We start from the raw sequence: 16,495 nt of genomic DNA on the forward strand, positions 1-16,495 counted from the left end.
CGATACCCATTTGGGTCTTCGGGGGCCCATACCATTGGGCCCTTGACTTCTCAGCGACCACCGAGGTGACCAATATGAACAATACGTCCATGAATGGGATATGAAAAACTCTCAGATGCGATACCCATTTGGGTCTTCGGGGGCCCATACCATTGGGCCCTTGATTTCTCAGCGACCACCGAGGTGACCAATATGAACAATACGTCCATGAAGGGGATATGAAAAACTCTCAGATGCGATACCCATTTGGGTCTTCGGGGGCCCATACCATTGGGCCCTTGATTTCTCAGCGACCACCGAGGTGACCAATATGAACAATACGTCCATGAAGGGGATATGAAAAACTCTCAGATGCGATACCCATTTGGGTCTTCGGGGGCCCATACCATTGGGCCCTTGATTTCTCAGCGACCACCGAGGTGACCAATATGAACAATACGTCCATGAAGGGGATATGAAAAACTCTCAGATGCGATACCCATTTGGGTCTTCGGGGGCCGATACCATTGGGCCCTTGATTTCTCAGCGACCACCGAGGTGACCAATATGAACAATACGCCCATGAAGGGGATATGAAAAACTCTCAGATGCGATACCCATTTGGGTCTTCGGGGGCCCTTACCATTGGGCCCTAGATTTCTCAGCGACCACCGAGGTGACCAATATGAACAATACGTCCATGAAGGGGATATGAAAAACTGTCAGATGCGATACCCATTTGGGACTTCAGGGGCCCGTATTTTTAACCCTTGATTTATCAACGGTGGCCATTGAGGCCACAATTACGATAAGACAGGGCAGGGGTGAGGCTGCTATTATGGCCTGTCTTATCATGGTTAATTTGCTCCCAATCACCTCATGGTCAAACAAAAAGCTACTTCCCAATAAATAATCAAACCATCGTAGTATTTCTGGAACTCTATCCATAAATCGCGATAATTTTGTTTTTTTTAGGTCATAAAACTAATCCCGAGGTCAAATCTTGTTAAATTTTATAGTAGTTATAGTAGTTGTAGAATGAGACAACAAATGTATTACATCTATTTTATCCGACGATATCTTTTAACTGCTTACTTTTTAGAATTTTCTTTACTTTTGCTTAACTATGTTGTTGTATAACGTATTTTCTTTTTTGACGTAGACGTTTTATATATTTTTTTCGTTCCTGTAAAATTGTAAAAAGTGTGCAAACACGTTATCTTACAGGCAATAAACACCTTCTGAATTGAATTTTTAAACTTTTGAATCGAAAGATTTATAGAATCTTAGCCTGACTTTTATGAAATATTTGTCTGAAAACTCAAATTCAAATTGAAAAGGATTTTATTTTCTGCAGAACAAAATGTTTTAGAGCTTTAAAATTTATATAGTAGAACATATTTACTTATACAGGATTTTAACCTTAGTCTTTTCTACTTTTAAATAATATTATTTACAGTTTTAAAAACTAGATTCTGGAATTTAAACATAGAATTCAAATTTTTCACTTAATTTTGTCTATTTCATTGGGTTTAAACTAGACGTGTCAAGAATGAATTGAAGTTACTAAGAATATTTCAGCATAGCATTAACCCCTGGTACCATCCTCACAGCTTTTGTGGAGAAAGTTCGTCTGCATTTAAGGCGCATTCAAGGTTATACCATATAGCAAACTTGAATTGGAAAGCAGACGAATTTAAGCTACAAAGGCTGCGAGGATGGGAATCAGAATCCTGTAGTCCAATATTCTTAGTAACTTCAATACATTCTTGGACGTGTAGAAAGGCTGTTGATTTCTGATATTTGTGGTTAGTTTTTTAATGTTTATCTTCTGTGGTAATTCAATTGAGTCAATCAACATAAAAACATAATTCCGTTTTAATAATTCATAGTAGATAGGATCCGGCTGTTTGTGTAACGAGTTTTCCACCGAGCTCTTCGGTTTCCCATTTCCATAAACATTTGAAGAGGTTAGCGGTAAAAGCTGTTGGCTCGCGTGACATGATATGTTTGCTACCACCCTCCTACGCATTGTAACCCGGCCACCTGAATTAATGGCTTTAAAGGTCGCTTGATGACTTAGGCCTAAGGTGGTGCCAAGGGTCGTTAAATTGGCTGATTACTTATTGTTATTATTACCTTAAAATTTTAAAAGGAGCATAAAAAATTAAAAATCATTTTATTTATTGGTTTTAATTCAAATTAAACACAAAATTTATAACAGAAAATAAAAAAACCTTCGACGTTGAATCGCTATATTTTGCTAAATGTTAGAGTACAGAACCCTTCTATAGGCTAAAAATATTATAATTGGGCCCAAATTACACGACTTACACTACCAAATGATCCTGGTTCCGCCACTGATGGAACATGTAGCTTTTCGCTCACGTACACCAAGCTATAACTTATAATCGATGCAATTAAAAATGAAATTTTTGTAAATTTCGCCTTATTAACGCAAGCCAACATTCAAGCAATTTTTGTTAAGCAAAATTTTCAGCACATCGAGATTTATTTCACACACTTCATAAAGAAGGTGGTGAGATTGTGCACTTTAACCAATAAAGATAATTAAATCTTGAAACTTATACGTTTATCATGCATCGATTAACATTTTCACGGTGGCGAAGGGTTTAGAGACCGGGTTCGATACCACCTTGTGGCACTGAATTTAACGGTTCTTTCCCTGTCCGTTGAAGGGGTTTTCCGACGGGTACTTCAGTTTCTTCTTCCATAAAAACGTGTTGAGGTTAAGGGTAATAGTAAGTGTAGGGAGCTATTGGCTCGCTTGCCACCACCCTCCTACGCATTGTAACCCGGCCACCTGAATTAATTGCTTTAAAAGTCACTAGATGACTTTGGTCTAAGGTGGTGCCTTGGGTATTAGCCTAGCCGATTATTATTAAATTATTTAATTTTATGAATATATAATGTATAATATAATTATTATTTCTAAAGTTTTTGGAAAAGATAGACTAAAATGTGTTTTATAAAATTTTTGGATACATTGATTGTAGCCACGCCTGAAATCTAGGAGGGTACAATGTTACCCTGTAACCCCATTCCACAGTAAATGCTTTGAACTGCAACCAATAGCCAAATGTATCACTTACCGTGTGCGACCAAAGAAACTCTTTAGTCAAATTTGATAAAATGTAAGGAAATCAGTATGTGTTAACCACTTCAAAACCGAATTCGGAAAACTTTTCGCCTCTTTCTTAACTAAGGATTGTTTTATCGCACAACTTAAAACTATTTGGATGATAATCTACGCCTTAATAGATGTTTCGTTGACTGAGTGCTGTATGTGTTGCAAATGGTTAAAAACAATGTCTCAGTAGAAAATAATCTAGCTGATTTTATTTAGCCTCTTTACATAATACTTTGCAGAGGTCTTTTGCAATCAGATTAAAAACATAGCTTAATATTATTGATAAAGGTATGAAATACCGATGTTTTCAATAAGTGTTAAATAAAAAAATATGTACGCAATTTCTGGAGTTAACCTTTAGTCGTAAAAGCGTCCGTTGTTCGAAACTCAGTCAATAAAAGCGTTTGCATGCTTCACACGTTGAAGACGGTTTATCTCCCTTTGCGTTGGCCTTCAATTTATAACCCATTTTTATCCGACAGTCCGACAGAGGCGCTGTTGCCTCGTCTTGCTAGTTCATTATCATAAATCAATCTTTAATATTAAAGTTAGCAGTAAAAATAATATTGTAAAATTAACCGACCGTAAAATATTATTTTATACCCGGATGTTGCTTTTACTTGAATATTTATTTTTAATTACCATTAAATTTTAAAAATTATAATTCAAAATTATTCGAGTAACCTATTTACTATATTAAACTATTTACTGGCTAACTTGTACATAGTACTAAATTAAACAAGTTGGCAAGCCAAAATATACCTCTCCTCGGAAGAATTGTCCCTAGTGGTATTAATTTATCGAGATAACCCTTAAAGATATATCTCTGCAATTTAGAGTTATTTGTTAAAAATATTAACCCATTTCTATCCCGCCCGGTATAAAATTTTAATTATAATTAAAATAATTGAGACGAAACGACCAATTTTAATTTATTCAGAATATCATAAGTTAAGTAGTTACAACAGTAAGTTAGACGTACTATAACAATGCACAATTGAATTAAACCCTTTTACAGAACAAGTTTATCAGTTAAATATAATACGAAGCAAATTTTAATGAAAGAAATATCTACAGAGGCTTTTTGGAATTACTCGCTTACGAAATACTTGCCGCATCTTTAACGCTCATTTTATTTCAACACTCGCCCTTGATGAAGATACCGTAGATATCTGGTAGTGGACGACTCGTTCACTTCCTGTTGACGTTGTGACGCATACCACATGAAAAAGACCAATGCCGTCCAATTTCCAATATCATATAATGACTCGCACACCCAAGAAATCATTGACTGCGTTAGAAATCGTAGATATCCAAATATCCACACCAAATGTATTTACAAGAAGCAAAAACCTTACCATCAACAAAGCACAGAGAGCCACTTGACTAACCGCCAGCTCTTAAAGCAATTAACGTTAAATTATCTCCTTTGAATTAACATAACTATATATAGGTCGTTAAGAAAGTGGACCACCCACAGGGTCTACCCTTTAACCCTCTAATCTCGGCTGACTGCGCTAAAACAAGATTTAACCTTTAAAAAATACCAGATTAGGCCTTCATAAATTCATTAATAAAAAAAGACTTTATTACCTATTATGCTTACGATGCCTGTCTTAATTTCAGTGAATCTAAGCAGCTATCGGTGGTTCTGTGGTAGAGCGCTCGACTGCCAAGCCGAATGGTCTGGGTTCGAAACCTGGGTGGCGCATTTGTTTTTAATCAATAGAGAAACGCTAAATTAGAATTTCTTCGATGCAATAATTTCAATTTCAATTCTATTTCAATTAAACCAAAATTTCGTACTCTATTAAATACGCTTCCGATAAAGCTGAAGGTCTAATTTTCAATAAGGCGTAACAAGTGTCGGTGGTTCTGTGGTAGAACGTCCGCCTGTCAATCAGGAGGTCTCGGGTTCAAATCCCGCCCGATGCGATCGCAAATTGATACTAAGACGAATACCGTGTACAACTGGTGGAAACCCTGCCATTGGACGTTGAGAGGTAGCATTACACTCAGCACTCGGTCCGTCCCAAAGTCATTAAGAAGAAGTTGGAGAGAAAACGCCCATATAAACACAACAGACTCAACATGCACAACCATCAGAACACAAACACAACAAATTCAACACTCACAACCTACGCATAAACATTACAAAAACGTAATACACCAAACCGTCACGACGGTGAGCGAAAAAACACCATCCAAACCAAACCGCAAATGCATCCGTTAACGCTCACCGTCACACGGTGGTTTTGCCAACCCTTTGAGAAACTGCGTACGCAGTGATTACACTTTGCACCGAAAATGCGAACGCGTACGCAGTCATGACAGACAGACAGACCCACCCACAGACCCACCCACAGACCCACACACAGACCCACACACAGACCCACCCACAGACCCACCCACAGACCCACCCACAGACCCACCCACAGACCCACCCACAGACCCACAGACAGACACGGTCGTTGTATAACCCCTCCTAGGGGACTTTGTCCCCTCGGAGAGGTAAAAATAATAATTGAGTCCCGTTGTCCGGCGTACAATAAACAATTTAATCGCTACCGCGGCAAAAAGGCAAACCATTGTTTTTTTAAACTCGTTTTGAGCGATTGTGACGGATGGGACAATTCAGTCCGCTCGTCCATCTGATTAATCGGGTGCGAGATGTGTGTTACGGTCATGCCAACAGGGCGATACTTGGGGATAGGGATGGGACACCCGTGGCGGAAGTATGACAACCCCCCGTTTGGGGGATCAGTGGTCGTCCTCACACGGCCATCCACAAACTCTGCTTCTTAGACGCTTGGGATAACAGGAGTACGACACTACTCCCGGCAAAGGCAAGCAATCAGAGTAACTAAACAAGAAACAGAGTAATTAAAACGGAGCAATTCACACAAATCGAAAATCCATCGTATAAAATAACATAGCATTCTGATAAAAAAATTATATTGCCACCTATAATCGCACCCTCAAACTTCAAATTTGGTATATACGGCGTTATTAGAAAATGTAGAGGGCCATCCTCGCGATTTATTATTTTATTTTTAGATTTTAATTTAATCACTTCAATCGATTCTCTTAAATTAAGTTTGTGCCTATTATATTATTAACTTCGTGTCCTGCATTCTAATTTTATGGCCTTCAACATGGTCTCTGGAACATTATTTTCTAAATTCTTTCGACTTGTTATTGGTCCAATGCGCGTTCTATGTGTCCTGAAAGTTTGAAATTCCTAGCTTAAATACATATCTAGTTATTGGCCTTGTATCGTTTTTTAGGTAACACCCTGTATTGGCCAAACCCGACGTCACTTATCAGTCAGAATTAAACTACATGAAACTGATCTTAGACATAACAGAATCACAAAATCTGCCTTAGCTGAACAACACAGAATCAGGGCCATAAAATTTGAATGCAGGACGCGAAGTTAATAATATAATAGGCACAAACTTAATTTAAGAGAATCGATTGAAGTGATTAAATTAAAATCTAAAAATAAAATAATATATCGCGAGGATGACCCTCTACATTTTCTAATAACGCCGTAAATATCAATTTTGAAGTTAGACGGTTCGTTTATAGGTGGCAATATAATATTTTTTTTTCAGAATGCTATGTTATTTTATACGATGTTTTTTGATTTCATACTATTTACTTGCAAATACGATTTTTATATATACATGTTAGGTTAAATAACAACTCAACTTCATATTATATATTTCAAAACCATTCAATCACGATATTTGAATTTAAGCCTAATAATCGGTATTAACCATTTTAAATTTAATCGATTGTAATATATTATTTTAGCCCAGTAATCGGATTAAACTGAATTTATTTTTTTTTCAAAATATCGAGGTTAATTAACGTAACAATTTCCAAATTAATCGATCATAAATTTTGTTTTAAGCCAAGTTATCGGTTTAAACTCCTTTTTTTGAAAATAAAGACTTCGATTTCGTAACAAATTAAAAAATTAATTGATCCTAAATTTCAATTTAAGGACAGTAATCTGATTTAAAGCAACTGTCGGCTCTATCATTGAAAACCTGTATTATGAAAAGGCCCCTGTTATTAGAGATGGCCATGAATCTATCCGAATCTTCGAAAAAAATGACTTTCGTGGAGCCATCTATTAATGGGAACGGAAGCTAAAATTCAAAATAGCGAAACAATAACGTCGTTAGAGAGCCATTATAGAGAATTATATTTAGACTACTTTTACTCTACTTAGTGATCTTTAACCTAAATTATATATCCCATATAAAATATATTGTAAACAATTACTATAATTGAAGTTATTTACAAATGAGCCAATCAACGCGAAGCATACTTTTATGTCCCGCCTTTTGGGTCAAAATGTAGCTTCAGCATCTTGTTTTGATTTCGACGCTAGCGACATCTGTTGAAAAAAGAGCTACTTCACCTAGAGCCGACACTTGCTTTAACTATTTTTTTCTGTTATATACCCAGGTCAGCTAGCGTAACAATTTAAAAAGTAATCAATAATTAATTATAATTTAAATCCAGTAATCGGATTTATCTCAATTTATTTTCTGAAAAAAATTACTCGAACCAAACATTTATTTTAAGGTCGGTAAACTCAATTTATTTTTTTCAAAATATCGAGGTTAATTTACGTAAAAATTCCCAAATTAATCGATAATAAATTTTATTTTAAGGCCAGTTATATGTTTTAACTCAATTTATTTTTCAAAATATCGAGTCTAATTTACGTAACATCGGTTATAAGAAAAATATGTATTTTGGGTTTTGGTTAAAAAGAGGTCAATTTAAGTTTCAAACAAACTGCAAAAAAAATATTTCAAAATGAAACGATCAAAATATGTTCTTCAAGCTTTACGTTTCGTAAAAATAAAGAGATTATCTCGCAAAAGCAGCTTCTTTTGAGCTTCACTTGAATGCCTTTAGAGGGCAGCAGCGGCGTTGCTACAGGTGGGCTTAACCAGTTCTCGGAAAATAAGTTAAAAGACACCCACTCCATCTACATTTTGAGCGTAATGATCGTCTCCATAATCACGCTAAGCTTGGGATCGTAATCTCATTATTACGCTTATTTCCAAGAATCAAGCCAAAGGACTGCTATCATTAGAACGAGGCTAAGACGCTTTTGTCAGTTCTACTAAATGCGATTCCGGTAAAGAACTATTAGAGCGAGACAGCTTCAGCGTATTATCGAGATTTCTTTTTTTACCATTCAACGAATACGGCTATTTTCGGAAGGAATCAGTCTTACGAAAACGATCAAATAATTAGTTGGTTTATTAAAGACATTAATATTAAACTTTTTAATATATATATCTAATTATGTATCCCAACAAATATAAATCTAATTATGTATCACAACCAGTAACGAGTATTATTCGTTATAAAATTAGGAAATCGAAAACTTAAACAAAGTAAATTATTTGACATGTTTATTATGAAATTTATTTAAATACGTAAAATCAAATAATGAAATGAAATGAAATTATAGATGAAAAATCAAAGAAATTAAATTATTGAAATAAAATTAAATACAAAAATCACCAAATGAAATAAATAAAATGAAATGAAATAGTACGTAATATAAAAATTTTGATTTATAACTAGTTATAAGTTAATGAAGTTAATTAATAACTAGTTAATTAAGTATTCGATTCGTTTCGTTTTATTTTATTTTCTTAAATATAATTTTATTAATTTATTTTATTTATTAAAATTAATTTAATTTGATTTCATTTTATTTTATCAAATTTAATTTTATTTTATTTCATATAACTTTATTTTATAAATTTTTTCATTTCATTTCATTTTTTAAATTTCATTTCATTTCATTTCATTTTTTAAATTTCATTTCATTTTTTAAATTTCATTTAATTTTATTTTATTTTTTAAATTTCATTTCATTTCATTTTATTTTTTAAATTTCATTTCATTTCATTTTTTAAATTTCATTTCATTTCATTTCATTTTTTAAATTTCATTTCATTTCTTTTTTTAAATTTCATTTCATTTCATTTCATTTTTTAAATTTCATTTCATTTCATATTTTAAATTTCATTGCATTTCATTTCATTTTTTAAATTTCATTTCATTTCATTTTTTAAATTTCATTTCATTTCATTTTATTTTTTAAATTTCATTTCATTTTATTTTTTAAATTTCATTTCATTTTATTTTTTAAATTTCATTTCATTTTATTTTTTAAATTTCATTTCATTTTATTTTTTAAATTTCATTTCATTTTATTTTTTAAATTTCATTTCATTTTATTTTTTAAATTTCATTTCATTTTATTTTTTAAATTTCATTTCATTTTATTTTTTAAATTTCATTTCATTTTATTTTTTAAATTTCATTTCATTTTATTTTTTAAATTTAATTTAATTTAATTTAATTTCAATCCATTATTTTAAATTTAATTTCATTTCAATTCATTAATTTAAATTTAATCATCGATCAAAACTAATTCTATATTCTTTTGACCTTTTTGACCTACTGAAAACCCTAAACGGTTCTTCAATTGATTTTCCGCAGTCGCTCATCTTTACTCATTTAAGTCCGGTTTTTATTTATTTTCATTTTTTAAGCTCTTTGAAAATAAAGGTAAAATTACAATCATATTAAATGAAGTGTTTTTTATTTTAAGATATCTCCAAGTCATACAGGAAATCGTAACTAATTTGGACTTAAATCAATTACAATGAAGAAGTGTTGGCCATTAGCGGTTCTGTTCATTTTTGTGGTCCTCGTGGATTCAATATTTGGAACTTCAAACTCATTATCAAGTAAAGTGGATCATTTATTATCGCTGAACATATCGCGAATGATCAATATCCCAGCGCATATTATTACTTAGGCAGATACCGTTTCCAATTTGGAACATGTTCGTATATATTAATTATCGCCCCACCTGCCCGTACCTGGTGGAATTGAAGTACTTACAAACTACGCCTGCCGCAAAAGATAATATTTTATCCGCGCTAAAGTATATTTAACTGGAAACTGTGAAAATACAGGAACAAGTATAACAAAAAATTAATGAAATAAATGTTATCATTAGTAAACTCATAATTACGGTTAAAGTTTTGAAAAGTATGCATTCATTTCTGCTCAAATTTACAATGGGATAAAAATCATGTTTATAAGAATTTATAACTGAATAGTTTTCGGTCTAATTATGGAGTCGTTGCTTAATTGTGAAGTATGTTTATAAGGAGAAAGTTGTTTAAGAACAAATAAAAGCTGTGCTTACACATTTGAGATGCGTACAAAACTGACGGAAAGTTTCTGAAGTATTAAATTTTCTCTTAAACAGTTAAACCAAGATTTAATTATATCTACATCACGAGATTAACTATGTAGAGGTGATTTTTCCCATGCTCAAAGTGTAAGCGCAATATGTAATGTAATTCCTTCCCGCCCTTTAGGCCCGTTGGAAATTCCAACATGCATCGCGTCAGCATAGTCATGCTCCATAATTATCAATAAAACTTTATTTTTTCAACCCAAAGAGGCATAAGCGAGCTCCAAAAAGTACCAGTCTTACAATCGTTTACGTTTCGTATTTTCAGGTGAAGATGATATTGACGATTTGGACAGTTATAACGACAAAGTAGCGAAGCTTCTCTTTTACAACAGAAAGTAAGTTCAAACGCTATAATAGGATGATACCTTTCGCTTAATTAAACTATTTGCTTGTTCTGATTGAGATGATTTCCCTACACCCATAAATATTATTGAAGAGCAGAGTTTTGGGGCTACACTTGTTATACCTCGAAAAAGGAGTAATGAGAGTTAACTGAAAAAAATCGTCTGCCTATCCAAAATTTATCCGATAAAAAAGCCACAGACTGTCATTTTGGGAAAATATTTTAAATGACGTCAAAGGGATAAATAAATAAATAAATAATAATCAGATACCCAAAGCCCAAGTCATCTAAGTGAAAAGTATGCACCTATAATCACTCATCATAAAGAGAAATATAAAATTATTTTTCATAAAGAACAAATTAGTTTTCGATATACAAAATCAACACTTGATGGCAGCTTTGCTATCAGCATTAGTTCCCAAAGACTTATTCCAGCTTAAAAAAAGAAATTACACATTTTAAATTATATAATATACCTTCAAAGTACGCCGCAAACCAACATAGCGCTGCGTGTAGCGAACATTTAAATACTTGCATACATTACAGAAAAAGAGTGTGGGAAATTAAAACGCACAAAAAATAGATAAATATAGATAAACTTTAATTTAGTTCTCCCATCCTAAAACTTTAACATTTCCAGAAGATATAGTTTTTGAGGAAAATGCCTGGGGTTATCAAATATTATTCTTATCTAATGTCGCACTTTTGATACTAGTGATCGTTTTCGTATCTATTTCTAAAAAAATGCTTAGTAAAAGGAAGCAATTGGGTCCAAGGAATAATAGAAACTGCACATATGCCCGTTTTTCGACGTTTTGGAGGCCGATTTTTGACGGCCAATTAATCGGAAGCAATGCAATTTTGGAACCCATGTCCATTAGAAATTTTCAACTTAATATGAACCAAAAAACACATCACTTAAGTTTTCAACATGCTTATCCGTAACACCCTGTATATAGTTAAATTATATTTGAAGATGGGGTGGTGGCGTGGTTAACGCTTTCACCTCGCAGTAAAAGGAGCCGGGTTGGATCACAGCTTGTGGCATTGAATGGAAAATATTACTTCTGCGTTGAGTATCCAAGTTCTCTTCACACTGGTTAAAGGGGTTTTCCCCCGAGTTCAACATTTTCCCCTTTCCATAAAAACTTATAGTGGTTAATGGTAGTAGTTAGTGTAGGGAGCTGTTGGCTCATGTGGCATGAAGGGCTTTCCACCACCCTCCTACGCATTTTAGCCCGACCACCTGTTTAAAGCATTATAAGTCGTTAGATTACGTGGGCCTAAGGTGGTGCCTTGGGTATAATAATAATAATCAGCTAGGCTAATACCCAAGGCACCACCTTAGGCCTAAGTCATCATGCGAGATCGAGCCAACAGCTCCCTACACTAACTATTACCGTTAACCTAGACAAGTTTTTATGGAAGGGGAAACCGAAGAACTCAGGGGAAAACCCCTTAAACCTAGCCTAGCTGATTATTATAAATATAAACCAAAGGTATATCGTACACGACAAGTTTCCAACTCTCAATACTGCTATAATACTATTCGATTTACCCACGATCCTTCGCCGGGCTCCCTCTGCACTATCAAAATATTTTCAGAAAAAATCAGTGTCAGGTGAAAGACGTCTATACACTCTTAAAACAAAAAAATCTGATTTACGAATAAGAAAATAAGGCAATGAAAAATTTTCAGTGGCGTATGCCTGCTTAATTTCAGGAAAATCATCGCCCTTTGAAAATTTTATCGAGCCTGTGAAAGTACTTGTTCCATTTTCATGGGGTAGTTTGTTAGTTTTTCTTGTAAGAGTAATATTTAATACTTCTAGACTAATTAATGGGCAGCTTGGTAAGCATTCGCCAAACAAAGAGTAGCCTAGTTGGAGAGTTTTTTACACTGTTCGGAGGCAAAATGTCTCACCGTTATAAACGTACATTCGCGGTTCTCTAAAGATACGATAGAAGCTTACAATAATTGGCCTGCCAGCGAGCAGATTGCTCTCAGTAATCCTCAACAAGGTTCTCGATCAATATTTCGTATCAAGATCTTAACTTACGAGCTGTAGCTATCTACCTCCTTACAGTGCTTCAAAGAACACATTTTCTGACCATGTTCGGATTCAAACAATTTTTACATATAAAGTTCAAGGACATACTTAGAGGAACGTAGCTGAGGTTAGAAGTTAGCAGTGGGTTTTCTTAGGTGTCAATCGCTAGCCCTTAGACACCGTAGTATTTAAAAAGGGAAGCAATTATTAGTTACATTAACTTAATATATTTAAAACTGTGAGATCATATCAACCGAGGTTAGGATTTACGTAGCATTAAGGTTAACGAGCTACGTCCCTATAGTGGCAAAGTTAACTTATGTTAAAAAACCAGGGCATTCTTTAGTGAAACTCTATATTCGAAGTTAATACGTTCACAATTTAAAGTTACACGAACTTTAAATATTTAGAATTCTGATATATGACCAGCCAGGGCAATTAAATCAAAAATTATGGTAACCTGGTAGTAGCGACGCTTACGGTTTTCCGAGGTAGAGTGTAGTATACTTGGGGGATTAAGGCCCTTCGGTGCCTGCCTGTGACCACGTTTAAAGGCACACGTGGAAATTTTTCCTGAATTTTCTTGGGCCCTTATTTATGTTATGTAAGAAAAAATTGTAACAACAAACAAAATGGGGTGATGGTATGAAATCCATTTTCAAAATTAAATTGTGTTTTTGATTAAAAAAATATTTTCAAATAAAATAAAATTCCACGTTGAAAATAGTATGGGCAATAATGTAAATTTCCACACCTTGAAACCGCAAAATAGAAATGTGTAAAGCCCAGTTCACACTATACAATTGATTGGGCCACTTAATTGAAACCAACTAATTGTAAGCAAGAAAATTGTACAGTGTGAACAGAAAAAGCTGGAACATGGTTACAATTTTTCTGTTCACACTATTCAATTTTCTTGCTTACAATTAGTTGGTTTCAATTAAGTGACCCAATTAATTGTATAGTGTGAACTGGGCTTAAGTGTGTAGACGTAGCAAAATTTTGTACAATTCACACTCGTACAAGTTACACCTAAACATTTTCGAGTGAAAGCAAATAGTGGGGAATAAAATTTTAATTTTAAACAAAATAATAAAATATTTATCAGAAAGGCTCCGAAGCAGATTAAAGACTAAACATTTCAACTTCCATTTTTAAAACTATTCTATGTTATATTCTTAAAAATTAAGGTGTAGTATGAAGCCCAGTAGACACTATTGCAATTAATTGTGTTACTTATTGGTATCCAACTAATTGTATAGTGTGAACAGAAAAAGTGTAACAATGGTTTCTACTTTTTCTGTTCACACTACTATTTTCTTGCTTACAATTAGTTGGATACAATAAAGTAGTCCAATTAGTTGTATAGTTTGAACTGGGACTTTACTACTCTAAAATAAAATGGTGACGTGAAATAAACCATTAATATCCACTATTGGAAACAATTAGCCATTTTTCATATTTTCCATTATTAAAATAATCACTTTTTCCATAATTCCCAAAATTAAATACAATACCCCTTTTGGCTAGTTTTTAAGTTCGGTTTAATATTAGCCACTTCTTGCTATATTTTACACTATTGGCTACTATATTATCCACTATTCGGCAAATTTTTAAGTACTGGTTAATATTTTCCACTTTTTCCATAATTTCCACAATTGGCCACAATACCCCTTTTTTACAATTTTCAAGTACTAGTCACTTCTTGCAATACTTTCTACTTTTCGACATTGTTAGCCACTTCTTCCATATTTTACACTATTGACTACTATATTTTTCGCTATTCGGCAAATATTTAAGTACTGGTTTATATTAACCACTTTTTTTCATATTTTCCACTTTTGGACACAATTAACCACTTTTTACATAATTACCACAATTGGCCACAACACCCCTTTTTCCCTAATTTCCGCAATTGGCCACAACACCCCTTTTTTCCAATTTTCAATTATTAGCCACTTCTTGCCATCTAGGAGCAACCAACCCAGCACCGCGCACAAGGAGAACACCACCAGTAAAAAGTCGTGCATTATTTTGCGTACAGTTTTCATTGGTTAGACGCTTTAGCGCCTGCTGCCGTCGGAAGGGAAAAATTCCGAAATTGTCTTCCCCCCTTTCCGTAAAACATTCAGCGTAAAGGTTCGTCCAATGAAATTTGTTCATAACACTGCGTTAGCGTGTTAAAAGGCTAGCTGCGTTATCCTTGTGTTTGTTGCTCCTATTTGCCATACTTTCCACTTTTCGACATTATTAGTCACTCGTGGCCATATTTCCACTATTGAGCACTATTAGCCACTTCTTTCCATATTTCCCACTGTCCTGGACTTGTATAGAGAAAAGTGGCATTTTGCCAACATGGCGGGGCAAAAAGGAGAGCAACGTTGTAGCCGCTACAGGCTCGGTGTTCGCCGGTGGGAGGAAGAGGCGCTAAGCCTCAAAATCCGAAATGGTTCGATGGTGGGGTGATATAGGAAACAGGTGGCAAAAAATAACTCGCGACAAGGCTTCGGATTAGGGCTGGCTGAAGAAGGAGCTTAGGCCCACAGCGATAAGAAGCCGTGTTGGCGTCGGGTGTAGTGTTTACGTTGAATCTTCGGAACAAGGAAAATCCATTGAAGTGGAGGAAAATAGTAGGCCAAAGATCAAGCGCGGATATGAAAGCTCTTGCTCAAACAAAGCGCGTTGAAGACGCCAGCGAAAAGGGAGCCTGATAAAGTCTGGACTAATTAGAGAGCCCCTTTTAATTACTTGTAGGCTTCGGCTTTCGTTTCGAGGAATTAAGGCTGGGTTGGGTTTCCCTAGAGAGGGATAAAGTTATCCCTTCAATTATTTTTCAAAGATTTTTAAATATAGGTCGGGAGCGGCTCCTTTGAATGAAAGAGGAGCTGTTTTGTCCGTCGGTCCCGCTTCCAGGTACACAGGCTAATTAATTTTCCTTCCAAATGGTTCCCGAGTAATGGCTGGTAAAGAAGGAAATTTAAAGTCTGTGGCTTGTATGCATTAGATGAAAAGAGACCTAAGGCATTCTACTTAACTACTTAGTTAATAATGAAGTGAACAATATGCCTTGTTTAGGTTTAATGAATGCGCAGTTTCATCTTTGCTTTCACGTTTATCAAAATATTTTCCGCTCAGTTAAAAGATTTCAGAGAAAGGCTACTTCCTTTGTTCACCGACGTGTATTTTATTTCAAGTTTTCAAGGGAAACTTGCGTTTTTCTTAAAAGTGTTTACGTCAACGTGTGTTGCTTTAGTTAGAATTTAACCAAGACATGGTATAGATAATAAATTGAGCTTCAGACTTTGCGCAAGAAGCTTATATGAATATTGTATACCTTGTTACCAAGGTTCGTAAAAATGCTTGCCGCACTATATGCCTTGTTACGTAATAACTCTTAAGTACAGTCCCGATCAAAAGTTTCTGGCCGTTTTCTCTTGGCAGCCATTTCATTTCTGTTTTAGGTAGAGAGCCGAATGAGGGCTTCTATGAAAGAATACCTTCACTTAAATAATATGCAGTGCAAATTAATGCCCTACCACAATTAGGGCACGAGCAAAGCCGGAAATAGCCAAACCCCTCCAAAACGACGTCATTAAAAAATAAATATAATTTGTCGTGTCTACGCTTGTTCGAAGCGTCATAATATTCGG

At 34.4% G+C, this 16,495-nt stretch overlaps 1 protein-coding gene across 1 annotated transcript in view; it reads left to right on the top strand.

Moving 5' to 3' along the window:
- Positions 1 to 16,495, top strand: part of LOC149956656 (xibalbin-1-like) — a 50,054-nt gene that overhangs the window by 29,891 nt on the left and 3,668 nt on the right. Inside the window, exons 2-3 of the mRNA XM_090164743.1 lie at positions 9,792 to 9,930; positions 10,717 to 10,786. Of these exons, the coding sequence (XP_090020869.1) occupies positions 9,846 to 9,930; positions 10,717 to 10,786 (155 nt within the window). The 5' untranslated portion in view covers positions 9,792 to 9,845. The remainder of the gene's footprint in view (positions 1 to 9,791; positions 9,931 to 10,716; positions 10,787 to 16,495) is intronic.

Source organism: Leiobunum rupestre, chromosome 2 (assembly GCF_980474605.1).
Source record: "Leiobunum rupestre chromosome 2, qqLeiRupe1.1.hap1, whole genome shotgun sequence".
NCBI classification, from domain to species: Eukaryota; Metazoa; Arthropoda; class Arachnida; order Opiliones; family Sclerosomatidae; genus Leiobunum; species Leiobunum rupestre.